Source organism: Ranitomeya imitator, chromosome 6 (assembly GCF_032444005.1).
Source record: "Ranitomeya imitator isolate aRanImi1 chromosome 6, aRanImi1.pri, whole genome shotgun sequence".
Taxonomy (NCBI): Eukaryota; Metazoa; Chordata; class Amphibia; order Anura; family Dendrobatidae; genus Ranitomeya; species Ranitomeya imitator.
Window position 1 is genome coordinate 552,941,973 of NC_091287.1, and position 12,429 is coordinate 552,954,401.

The 12,429-nt window shown below is 48.9% G+C and overlaps 1 protein-coding gene across 1 annotated transcript; it reads left to right on the forward strand.

Annotated features, from left to right (window-relative positions):
* Positions 1-9,839: 9,839 nt before the first annotated feature.
* On the forward strand, positions 9,840-11,423 carry LOC138643471 (uncharacterized). The gene is made up of 4 exons (XM_069732377.1): positions 9,840-9,985; positions 10,067-10,223; positions 10,344-10,864; positions 11,380-11,423. Exons 1-4 carry the CDS (start codon positions 9,871-9,873, stop codon positions 11,421-11,423), a joined length of 837 nt encoding a protein of 278 aa, XP_069588478.1. The 5' UTR covers positions 9,840-9,870.
* The last annotated feature ends 1,006 nt before the right edge of the window (positions 11,424-12,429 follow it).

The following is a 12,429-nucleotide window of genomic DNA, read 5'->3' on the forward strand; positions in this document are numbered from 1 at the left end:
CTGTCCACTCTGACTTTCCCCATGTGCTGACTGCTCCCGTCTGTGCGCTCTTCTTTAACCTGTCTACCCCATGTGCTATCCCCCTTGTCTGCTGTCTCTCTCCTTCCTGTGTTCTCCCCTCATATGCTGTCCCGTTTGAGCTGTCTCCCCCATGTGTTCTGTCTCTCTCACCCCTGTGCGCTTTCTCTCTCCCCCATCTGTTGTCTTCTCCTCTCATGTCATCTCTTCTTTGACCTGTGTACCCCATGTGTCATACACGGTCAGACACAGACAATTTTTAAAATGAACTTTCTTTTGTGGAAAACCCCATTAATGTGACCGGTTTCCTCTGCCTGTAGACACGTCGCGCATCTGCTGCCGAGATCAGACGAATGATTCACTGCGCCTGCGTGGAATTCGCACAGGCGCAGTAAATCAAACCACTGCCATCTTTGTGCAGAGAGATAGCGGCAGTCACATTAAAACTGTGCATGCGCTCCTCCTGTACAAAGATGGCGGTAGTCAGTGAATCATTCGGCTGATTCTGGCAGCGGCGTGTTCGCAACGATGTTCTGCTGGTGGTACAGCGCAAGAGTCTGCGTATTGCCTTTACAGTCTTTGTGTTTTTGTGTGTGTGTGTGTGGTGCGTACGGCGTATACAGTGTGTGTGTGTGATGCGTACGGCATATACAGTGTTCATGTGGAGCGTACGGCATATGCAGTGTGTGTCTGTGTGGTGAGTACGGCATATACAGTGTGTGTGTGTGTGGTGCGTACGGCGTATACAGTGTGTGTGTGTGGTGCATACGGCATATAAAGTGTGTGTGTGGTGCGTATGGAATATACAGTGTGTGTGGTGCGTACGGCATATACAGTGTGTGTTTGTGTGTGGTGCGTACACAGTGTGTGTGGTGCGTACGGCATATATAGTGTGTGTGTGGTGCGTACGGCATATACAGTGTGTGTGTGTGTGTGGTGCGTACGGCGTATACAGTGTGTGTGGTGCGTACAGCATATACAGTGTGTGTGTGTGTGTGTGGTGCGTACGGCGTATACAGTGTGTGTGTGTGATGCGTACGGCATATACAGTGTTCATGTGGAGCATACGGCATATGCAGTGTGTGTCTGTGTGGTGAGTACGGCATATACAGTGTGTGTGTGTGTGGTGCGTACGGCGTATACAGTGTGTGTGTGTGGTGCATACGGCATATACAGTGTGTGTGTGGTGCGTACGGCATATACAGTGTGTGTGGTGCGTATGGCATATACAGTGTGTGTGTGTGTGTGTAGTGCGTACTGCATATACAGTGTGTGTGTGTGTGTGTGGTGCGTACGGCATATACAGTGTGTGTGTGTGTGGTGCGTACAGCATATACAGTGTGTGTGTGTGGTGCGTACGGCGTATACAGTGTGTGTGGTGCGTATAGCATATACAGTGTGTTTGTGTGTGTGGTGCCTACGGCATATACAGTGTGTGTGTGTGTGTGGTGCGTACGGCATATACAGTGTGTATGGTGCGTACGGCGTATACAGTGTGTGTGTGTGGTGTGTACGGCATATACAGTGTTTGTGTGGTGCGTACGGCATATACAGTGTGTGTGTGTATGTGGTGCGTACGGCATATACAGTGTGTGTGTGTGTGTGTATGTGGTGCGTACGGCATATACAGTGTGTGTGGTGCGTACGGCGTATACAGTGTGTGTGTGTGATGTGTACGGCGTATACAGTGTGTGTGATGCATATGGCGTATAGCACACCTCCCAACCGTCCCAGATCCAGCGGGACTGTCCTGATTTTGACAGTCAGCCCCGCGATCCCGGGCAGGACATTAGTTATTCCGCACTGGTTGGGAGGTGTCTAATATCACCCGTTCAGCTCCCTGAGTCCCTGCACCCGCAGAGCAGCACACACCACATATTGGCTGCTCTGTGCGCACAGGGCCTGTGATGAGGTCACAGGATGGGAGGAGTCAGGGGGTCACATGATCGGGAGGACCTCCGTGTACAGGACTCTGCTGGTTGTCATGGCACTGGACGAGGGTAAGCGTATGTCTGAGGTCAGGAGGTGTTTACAGTGTTGATGTAGCAGAGCCGTGTATGTAGGAGGTGTATGGATCGGAGCAGCGTGTGAAAGGTGTATGGAGCAGAGTCGTGTGTGTAAGAGGTGTACAGAGCCGTGTGTATGAGGTGTACGGATCGGAGCAGCATTTGAAAGGTGTATGGAGTGGAGTCGTGTGTGTACGAGGTATACGGAGTGGAGCAGAGTGTGCAATGTGTATGAAGTGGAGTCGTGTGTGTATACGAGGTGTACGGAGTGGAGTCATGTGTGTGTACAAGGTGTATGGGGAGGAGCCGTGTGTGTACGAGGTGTACGGAGAGGAGCCGTGTGTGTACGAGGTGTACGGAGAGGAGCCGTGTGTGTACGAGGTGTACGGAGAGGAGCCGTCTGTGTACGAGGTGTAAGGAGCGGAGCCGTGTGTGTATAAGGTGTACGGAGCGGACCCATTTGTGTACGAGGTGTACGGAGCGGAGCCGTGTGTGTACGAGGTGAATGGAGTGGAGCCGTGTGTACGAGGTGTACGGAGCTGAGCTGTGTGTGTACGAGGTGTACGGAGCGGAGCTGTGTGTGCAAGGTATACAGAGCGGAGCAGCGTGTGCAATGTGTATGGAGCGGAGCCGTGTGTGTACGAGGTGTACGGAGTGGAGCCGTGTGCATACGAGATATACGGAGTGGTGCCGTGTGTGTATGAGGTGTACGGAGCGGAGCCATTTGTGTACAAGGTGTGCAGAGCCGTGTGAGGAAAATGTATGTCACGATAATGTAAAAAACCATGGCGGAGGGGTTTTGCACTTCTGACCATGGTTCCAAAAGCAGGGCAACTGTAAAACCCCCCTCTCTTTCTTACCCCCCCTCCCTGAATACAACAAACTAGCCCTATGGCAGACACTGGGTAATTTGAAGCTAGTGTGTGAGCAGGGTGTGGCTTTAAACTGTAGGTGACCAATCCTGCAAAGCCACCTGTGGTCCCTCCCTTCTCAGTCAGGAATTTCTTTGTCTCCAGGGTCTGAAAACGTAAAGATCTCTGACCTCATTGAATATCATTAACCAGCCCTTTAGTGATGTCCCGAGGCTGGAGTATATAAGCCCCCACACTTAACCCAGCCTGCAGTCTCAGTTTTTTGCCTGAGTACTGGAGCCATGCTATGCATTGGGACATTTGGGGTCTGCCTGCAGCACGGTTTTGCCTGTTATGAACTGAGAACAAGTGAGTTGTACCTTTTCTTATTTAATCCCTTTATTTTATAATTACCTTGTACATATTTCAATTGTCTCATATTGTAACATCCCTGTAATATTTTGATAAAACACTGCCTTCTTTGGAGTAAATATTCAAATTACTAGTTTTTGTTCTTCCTGCTCTAAAACGTTGGAGCTGGTGGCAGCATACCTTTGTACTGGGTAGTTGGGAGTCATTGTAGCGACTGCAGCGTTGATAATTATTATTCCTGCCTGAATGGGAGTAGTTAAATTGCCTCGCTGCAGTGTGCCCAATAGCCAGTACATAGCAGGCAGCCTTTCTGGCGTCTAATTACCCTAGGTGCAGTACCTAATCTGACCTGAGAGTAAGGGGGGCGCCAGAGAGCTGCAAGTTTCAAGTGGAACTGTAAGCTGGATATACATAAATCCCTGCAGTTCGTGGTATATTGCAGAGCAGTGGGATACCTAGAATAAGCCCCTGCTGTAAACTAAGAGGTCAATAGCCTTGTGTGTTTTTTTTTCATCACCTTGTAGCAGTGGAGGGATAACTAAGATAAGCCCCCCTGCACATGTGATAGCCGTCTGTTGGCCTAAAGTCACCCCGATCCGTGACATAGGGGTGACGGTCACAGTGTGAATCGTGACAAGCAGCATGTGCAAGGTGTATGGAGCAGATTCGTGTGTGTACAAGGTGTACGGAGCGGATTCGTGTGTGTACGAGGTATACGGAGCAGAGCCGTGTGTGTACGAGGTGTATGGAGCGGAGCCGCGTGTGTACAAGGTGTACGGAGCGGACGCTAGATGTGTCGGATCGGAGCAGATATTGCTCCTCGCTCTGACACTGACTGGCACAGGAGACACAGAGAGGTCTTTATCAGTGGGGTATCACAGCTGCAGCGACGTGAGCAGTCAGCGGCGCAGCTGGATGACATCATTCAGCACCGCGGGAGTGGAAGCTGCTGGCTGCTGCGAAGGAGCACAGTGAAAGGTGTTTGTGTGTAGTGATGGAGAAGGCAATGATGGGGGTGGGGTAAACATGTGTGGCCATTATACTGTACCCAGCATCATGTGGGGCCATTATACTGTACCCAGCATCGTGTGGGGCCACTATACATTACAAAGCATCATGTGAGCCCATTATACTGTACGCAGCATCATGTGGGGCCATTATATATTATGGAGCATAATGTGGCCATTATACAGTATGGAGCATCATGTGTGGCCATTATACAGTATGGAGCATCATGTGTGGCCATTATACAGTATGCAGCATCATGTGTGGCCATTATGAAGTATGGAGCATCATGTGTGGCCATTATACAGTATGGAGCACTCTGTGTGGCCATTATACAGTATAGAGCATCATGTGGGGCCATTATACGGTATGGAGCATCATGTGTGGCCATTATGCAGTATGGAGAATCATGTGTGGCCATTATAGAGTATGGAGCATCATGTGTGGCCATTATACAGTATGGAGCATCATGTGTGGCCATTATACAGTATGGAGCATCATGTGGGCCATTATACAATATGGAGCATCATATGTGGCCATTATACAGCATGGAGCATCATGTGGGGCCATTATACAGTATGGAGCATCATGTGTGGCCATTATACAGTATGGAGCATCATGTGGGGCCATTATACAGTATGGAGCATCATGCGCAGTCATTATACAGTATGGAGCATCATGTGTGGCCATTATACAGTATGGAGCATCATGTGGGGCCATTATTATTATTATTATTATTATACATTTTTATAGCGCCATTTATTCCATGGCGCTTTACATGTAAATACGAGGCAAATATAGACAAATACAATAAACATGAGCAGATAACAGGCACACGGGTACATAAGGAGGGAGGACCCTGCCCGCGAGGGCTCACAGTCTGCAGGGGATGGGTGATGAAACACTAGGAGAGGGTAGGGCAGGTTGCGCGGCGGTTCAGTAACTTCAGGATCACTGCAGGCTGTAGGCTTGTCGGAAGAGGTGGGTCTTCAGGTTCTTTTTGAAGGTTTCTATGGTAGGCGAGAGTCTGATGTGTTGGGGTAGAGAGTTCCAGAGTATGGGGCAAGCATGGGAGAAGTCTTGGATGCGGTTGTGGGAAGAAGAGATGAGAGGGGAGTAGAGTATTATAGAGTATGGAGCATCATGTGGGGCTATTATACTGTATGGAGCACTGTGTGGCCATATTTTTTTTTTGTTTATAATTATTGTTTATGAAATATTGTGATCAGCAGTGCTAAATGGGTGTGGTTGGGGCATGACTAGTTGTGAAATGGGTGTGGTCAGAGGTGTGGCCTAAAATTAGCCTAAAAACCTCTTTCCCTTCCTCAAAAGTTGGGAGGTATGCATATAGTGTGTGTGTATGATGCGTACGACATATAGTGTATTTTATGTGTCTGGTGTGTACGGCATATACAGTGTGTGTGGTGCGTACGGTGTATACAGTGTGTGTGTGTGTGGTGCGTACAGCGTATACAGTGTGTGTGTATGTGGTGCGTACAGAGTATACAGTGTGTGTTTGTGTGTGGTGTGTACGGCGTATACAGTGTGTGGTGCGTACAGCGTATACAGTGTGTGTGTGTGATGCGCACGGTGTATGTGCGTGTGTGTGGTGCGTACGGCGTATACAGTGTGTGTGTGGTGCGTACAGCGTATACAGTGTGTGTGTGGTGCGTACGGCGTATACAGTGTGTGTGTGGTGCGTACAGCGTATACAGTGTGTGTGTGGTGCGTATGGCGTATACAGTGTGTGTGAGTGTGTGGTCTGTAAGGCATATATAGTGTGTGTGTGGTGAGTACGGCGTATACAGTGTGTGTGGTGCGTACAGCGTATACAGTGTGTGTGTGGTGCGTATGGCGTATACAGTGTGTGTGAGTGTGTGGTCTGTACGGCATATATAGTGTGTGTGTGGTGCGTACGGCGTATACAGTGTGTGTGTGGTGCGTACGGCGTATACAGTGTGTGTGTGGTGCGTATGGCGTATACAGTGTGTGTGAGTGTGTGGTCTGTAAGGCATATGTAGTGTGTGTGTGGTGCGTACGGCGTATACAGTGTGTGTGGTGCGTACAGCGTATACAGTGTGTGTGTGGTGCGTAAGGCATATACAGTGTGTGTGAGTGTGTGGTATGTACGGCATATATAGTGAGTGTGTGGTCTGTAAGGCATATGTAGTGTGTGTGTGGTGCGTACGGCGTATACAGTGTGTGTGGTGCGTACAGCGTATACAGTGTGTGTGTGTGGTGCGTAAGGCATATATAGTGTGTGTGTGGTGTGTATGGCGTATACAGTGTGTGTGCGGTGCGTACGGCGTATACAGTGTGTGTGAGTGTGTGGTCTGTACGGCATATATAGTGTGTGTGTGGTGCGTACGGCGTATACAGTGTGTGTGGTGCGTATGGCGTATACAGTGTGTGTGAGTGTGTGGTCTGTAAGGCATATATAGTGTGTGTGTGGTGCGTACGGCGTATACAGTGCGTGTGGTGCGTACAGCGTATACAGTGTGTGTGTGGTGCGTACGGCGTATACAGTGTGTGTGGTGCGTACAGCGTATACAGTGTGTGTGTGGTGCGTACGGCGTATACAGTGTGTGTGGTGCGTACAGCGTATACAGTGTGTGTGTGGTGCGTAAGGCATATACAGTGTGTGTGTGGTGCGTACGGCGTATACAGTGTGTGTGTGGTGCGTACGGCGTATACAGTGTGTGTGAGTGTGTGGTCTGTACGGCATATACAGTGTGTGTGCGGTGCGTACGGCGTATACAGTGTGTATGTGTGGTGCGTATGGCGTATACAGTGTGTGTTTGTGGTGTGAGGGTGTTCCGCTGGTGGTATCGCACAAGAGGCTGGTACCACCAGCAGTTTCCATATTGAGACATCTATCACGTGGGTGTCCCAATATGGCGGCCGGTGAACTTCCGCTGCTTGGAATTCTGGGATACGGTGACATCTAGATGGAACAGGATGTGAAGCCATTACAAGGTAAGTGTATGTTAAGAAGAGATGGGTGTTTTATTGAAAGGATTATATGAGTCTGGACAGATTGACCTTTTCTCCCATAGACAGCACTATGGTGATTGGCTGTTTGTTAGGCCTCTTTCACACTTCAGTCTTTTGTTGTCAGTTTCAAACCGCCATTTTCGTCAAATAGCGGATCCGCCTTTTTTTTTGGCGGATCCGCTATTTTCCCATTGACTTGCATTAGTGACGGATTGTGGCGGATGGTCGTCCGTCCCATCCACCATGCGACAGATCCGTCGAGATTTGGCGGACGTTGTCTAGACATTGACGGACTTTGTAACGTTTTTTGTCGGCGGATCCGTCGCGTCCCTCACTTTCTAGCATGGGCGCCTATGCGCGACGGATCCGTCGCGATCCGTAATTTGGCGGATCCGTCGCCCCAATCCGCTTTTTTTAATTGAGCATGCTCCAAAAAGTGGATAATTTACCCAGACAACCCCAAAACTATATAAAGAGGACAGGCCATTCCCAAATGTGCCAGCCAGCAAGAGAGACCCTGCCAGCAAGAGAGACCCTGCCAGCAAGAGAGACCCTGCCAGCAAGAGAGACCCTGCCAGCCAGGCCCTGCCAGCCAGAGAGGCCCTGCCAGCCAGGCCCTGCCAGCCAGCCAGAGAGGCCCTGCCAGCCAGCCAGAGAGGCCCTGCCAGCCAGAGAGGCCCTGCCAGCCAGCCAGAGAGGCCCTGCCAGCCAGAGAGGCCCTGCCAGCCAGCCAGAGAGGCCCTGCCAGCCAGTCAGAGAGGCCCTGCCAGCCAGAGAGGCCCTGCCAGCCAGAGAGGCCCTGCCAGCCAGAGAGGCCCTGCCAGCCAGAGAGGCCCTGCCAGCCAGAGAGGCCCTGCCAGCCAGAGAGGACCTGCCAGCCAGACCCTGCCTGAGACAGCCATGTGAGTACTGCCATCCAGTATGAGGTGTGTGCGTGTGTGCGTGTATGTGTGTGCGTGTGTGCGTGCGCCTGCCTGCCCTGTTTATATATTTTTTTCATACTATGCTGGTATTTTGAATAGCTGTGCTGTAACATGTGTCTTGTGTGTGTATAAATGTTGTGTGATGTGTTCTGCATTTTTGTTGTTTTTCATAATGTACTTGTATTTCAAATAAAGAGCAGTGTAGCTCCTACTGTTCCAAAAAAAAAAAGTAAATATTAAAAAATATAGTAATAAAAATTTCACAACACTGTCAGTAGTTTCATTTCAAGATAAATGTACAATTGGGTATACATGCAGTAAAGGTTATATATACAAATGCGCAATGCAAATCTTTGCTATAGAAAATGTTATCTGGTTTTAGAAAATACAAACTGTAGGGTAATCATAATTAACAATTTTGGGAATTGGTATTTTAATTTTGAATGAGGAACATTTTTTATAAGGTTAAACTTTGTTTAGGTGGGTTTTACCAGCATGCGCATTGCGCATATCAAGTTCTAAGTAGTTTTGGTGTTGTTTTAAAGGGATTTTTGGGGTTTTTTTTTTTGTGGGGAAACAGGAGGTAGAGGGTTTGGCAGCTTGTGCATCAAGCATATCTAGCATATCAAGTTTGACGGTTAAGAATTTTTTTTTCTCTTGTGGTGGGGGAAATCAAAGTAAGTTGGCATACTTATTCACAATTATTCAAATTATAACTGTTTTCAAATTGGAAGATGTTACAGGAACCAAGCAAGGTACTGACCCAAGACGTACGCAGGCAGGCTCCCCAAGTTTTGGAAAAAGATGTAAGTGTAAAGTCCCTACAGCTGCATCTATCCTTTTGTATAGTAGCTTAGAACTCTCTTTATACTTACAGATTCTAGTGACCAAGAGGGACGCAAGGGACCGACCAACCAACCCAAGATAGAAGCAAGCACCCAAGTTTTGGAAAAAGATGTAAGTGTAAAGTCCTTAAAGCTGCATCTATCCATCTATCCTTTTGTATAGTAGCTTAGAACTGTCTTTATACTTACAGATTCTAGGGACCAAGAGGGACGGAAAGGACTGACCAACCCAAGATTGACGCAAGACCATAATGTCTTCTTCTGAGAGCCCCCCAGCACATCATCAGCAAACTGAGGTGTTTATTTTTTTTTTCTTCATAATTTTTTTTTTTGGTACAACTATGGTAATTGTATTTTAACCCTTTATGTGTTTATTCTGTATTCACAGGAAGATGAAGCAGAGGGGCTTACAGAAGGAGACGGACAGGGTGGAGAAATTCAAGGAGCGGGAGCGCATAGTGTAAGTTTTGCACAGACCGATCCTCACATACAACACACTACACCCAACACAAACATTCAGCACAGCACACACAATACATATGCCTCTATCCAAGCACATTATTAATTTATTTATTTATTTTTTTATTAGTCTTCACAATCCGGAGCTCGACGTAGAGTTCCTCAAAGCACCTCCCATAGTCGTCGGAATGCTAATCGCGGCAGTCGCCGAAGAGTAAGTTACTTTTTGGTTTGGTGTTTAGTAAACTGTAAAATTCATGTGGTGTAATCTTTCCCTTTTTATTCCTATTTTGTTTGTTAGGCTTCACAGCGTGCTCCCGAACAGGCTGACGAAGAGGAGGGCATCGACGTGAACACCCTCATCCAAGCGGTACAAAGTCGGGAGCCGCTGTGGAACATGTCGGACCGCCGCCATGCTGACCAGTTAATCACCCGACGGCTATGGGAGGAAGTGTGCAGTGCTGTTATGGATAACTGGGAGGAACTCGATGCTGGGGCCCAGGATCTAGCGCGTAAGTATTCACACTTCATTACCTTATGTTAGCATGATTTAATGTGTTGCATAGTAACCAATTTTTGCTTTCTCTTTCCAGGTAACAGGATTATCGTGCGGTGGCGGTCACTCAGGGATCGCTTCAAGAGGGAGTTTAATAAGGAGATGCGGGCCCCGAGTGGATCTAGAGGACGCAGGAGCAGATACAAACATGCCAGAGCCCTGTCGTTCCTCCGGTCGACGCTGCTGAGCAGAAGGTAAATATTCAACACCACATATTTTCAGCCAAACTGTAAAAATGTGTAACCTTCCATTTTTTTGGCAGCAAGGGCAATTGTAATCAAGATACTAATTTTTTTTTTCTTCTTCTTTGACAGCACTTTCTGCAGCACTCGGGAGCCTGCATCAGAGTTGCACCCCTCTGGAGCGATCCCTCAAGAGTCCGCCACCGGGGACCACGTCGACCCCTCTGTTTCTGCACCTTCCCTTTCGTTTGATCCCTCAGCCCCATCCACCAGCGCTGGAGCAGCAGGGCGGACTTCGTCAGTTGAAGCTGCAGGTGATGAGTTAGAGTTCCCTTTACCCCACCCCTCTGCCACTGCCGCAACATCTAGACCAACTTTGTGGTCAGGACGGCAGCGCCAGAGAGGTCAGGAAAGGAGCTATGCGCCTGACTTTCTGCAGCTGAATGCATCCTTCCACAGTGCCATCAAGCTTTTGAGTGAGCAAACGTCTGCTGGGTACAATATGCTTAACAAAAGCATACTTGAACTCAGCAGTCGTCTGGATAGGATGCAATCAGATGCAAACCAGTCACCAAGACACTGTTTTTTTCAGTCGGTCCTCAGGCACATGGAAAATCTAACTCCTGACCTGCAGATGCATGTGATGCAAGGCTGCCACACTGCTCTAGCGCAGGCGATGTCCCATGCCCCTCCACCTACCCTTCATGTTTCAACACCTTTCCCCTCTCAAGCCACCGTCTATCCTCCCGTCCGTCCTCCTCCTGTCCGTCCTCCTCCCGTCCATTCTACTCCTTCGTCATTCGTTCCTTCCCCCCTTAGTCTTTCCCAGTTTTTACCGTCCCCTTTCCATTCTTCCCCTTTAACTTCTCCATTCCCGATCCCAGCAACACCTTCATACCTCACACACACCACATCTGCACCTCAACTCTCTGCCCAAACTCATGTTTTCACCACCCATTTGACTTCTGTTCCTCCCCGTGATGTCCGTGATGTCCTGTCTCCCACTCTTGACGTGGTCCAACCTGTCAGCCCCTCCGCTGACAGGTTCTGCAGCAGCTGAGGTGTATTATGAGGTACTGCAGCAGCTGAGGTGAGGTATGTTATGAGGTTCTGCAGAAGCTGAGCTGCATAGTGCTAGCAGTAAACCTTCCCCTTGTTGTGATTATAGACGGCATCTCTCATGATAAAACATTACTGTTAGCAGAGGCGTAGCGAGGGTTTTGGTTTGGGGGGGCCAAGCTTCTGAGTGCACCCCTAACCAGGTAACCTTGATTACAAGTCGGTGACGCGCCCTAATAGTGGAGGAGAACCTCAGCAGATGACCGCGCTGTTACTGAAGATAATCTCTATATAATGACCAACATGGATATTACCGCCATATAGTCAGTGGTAAATTCCAGCCCTTCAGAACAAGAGATCACAGCACAATTATAGATAATGTCTTACCGCTGATATTCTCTATGATGGAATCGTTCACTTTTCCCGTCTTTTCCATCTGGCCCAGACCGACATGACAACTTCTTCCAGCAACAACTCACCTGCAGAGAATCCAACAAAGACACATTTCACTTCTCATATTCCAGCCCCATCACTATCTATTCCCAACCTGCACAAACTCTTCATCCTGCTGATACCCCAATACTGAGCTCCTGCTGCCGTATGTGTCCCTATTACTCCACCTGATACCCCAATACTGAGCTGCTGCTGCCGTATGTGTCCCTATTACTGCACCTGATACCCCAATACTGAGCCACTGCTGCCTTATGTGTCCCTATTACTGCCCCTGATACCCCAATACTGAGCCGCTGCTGCCATATGTGTCCCTATTACTGCCCGATACCCCAATACTGAGCCGCTGCTGCCGTATGTGTCCCTATTACTGCCCCTGATACCCCAATACTGAGCCGCTGCTGCTGTATGTGACCCTATTACTGCACCTGATACCCCAATACTGAGCCGCTGCTGCCGTATGTGTCCCTATTACTGCACCTGATACCCCAATACTGAGCAGCTGCTGCCGTATGTGCCCCTATTACTGCCCGATACCCCAATACTGAGCCGCTGCTGCCATATGTGTCCCTATTACTTCCCCTGATACCCCAATACTGAGCCGCTGCTGCCATATGTGACCCTATTACTGCACCTGATACCCCAATACTGAGCCGCTGTTGCCGTATGTGTCCCTATTACTCCACCTGATACCCCAATACTGAGCCGC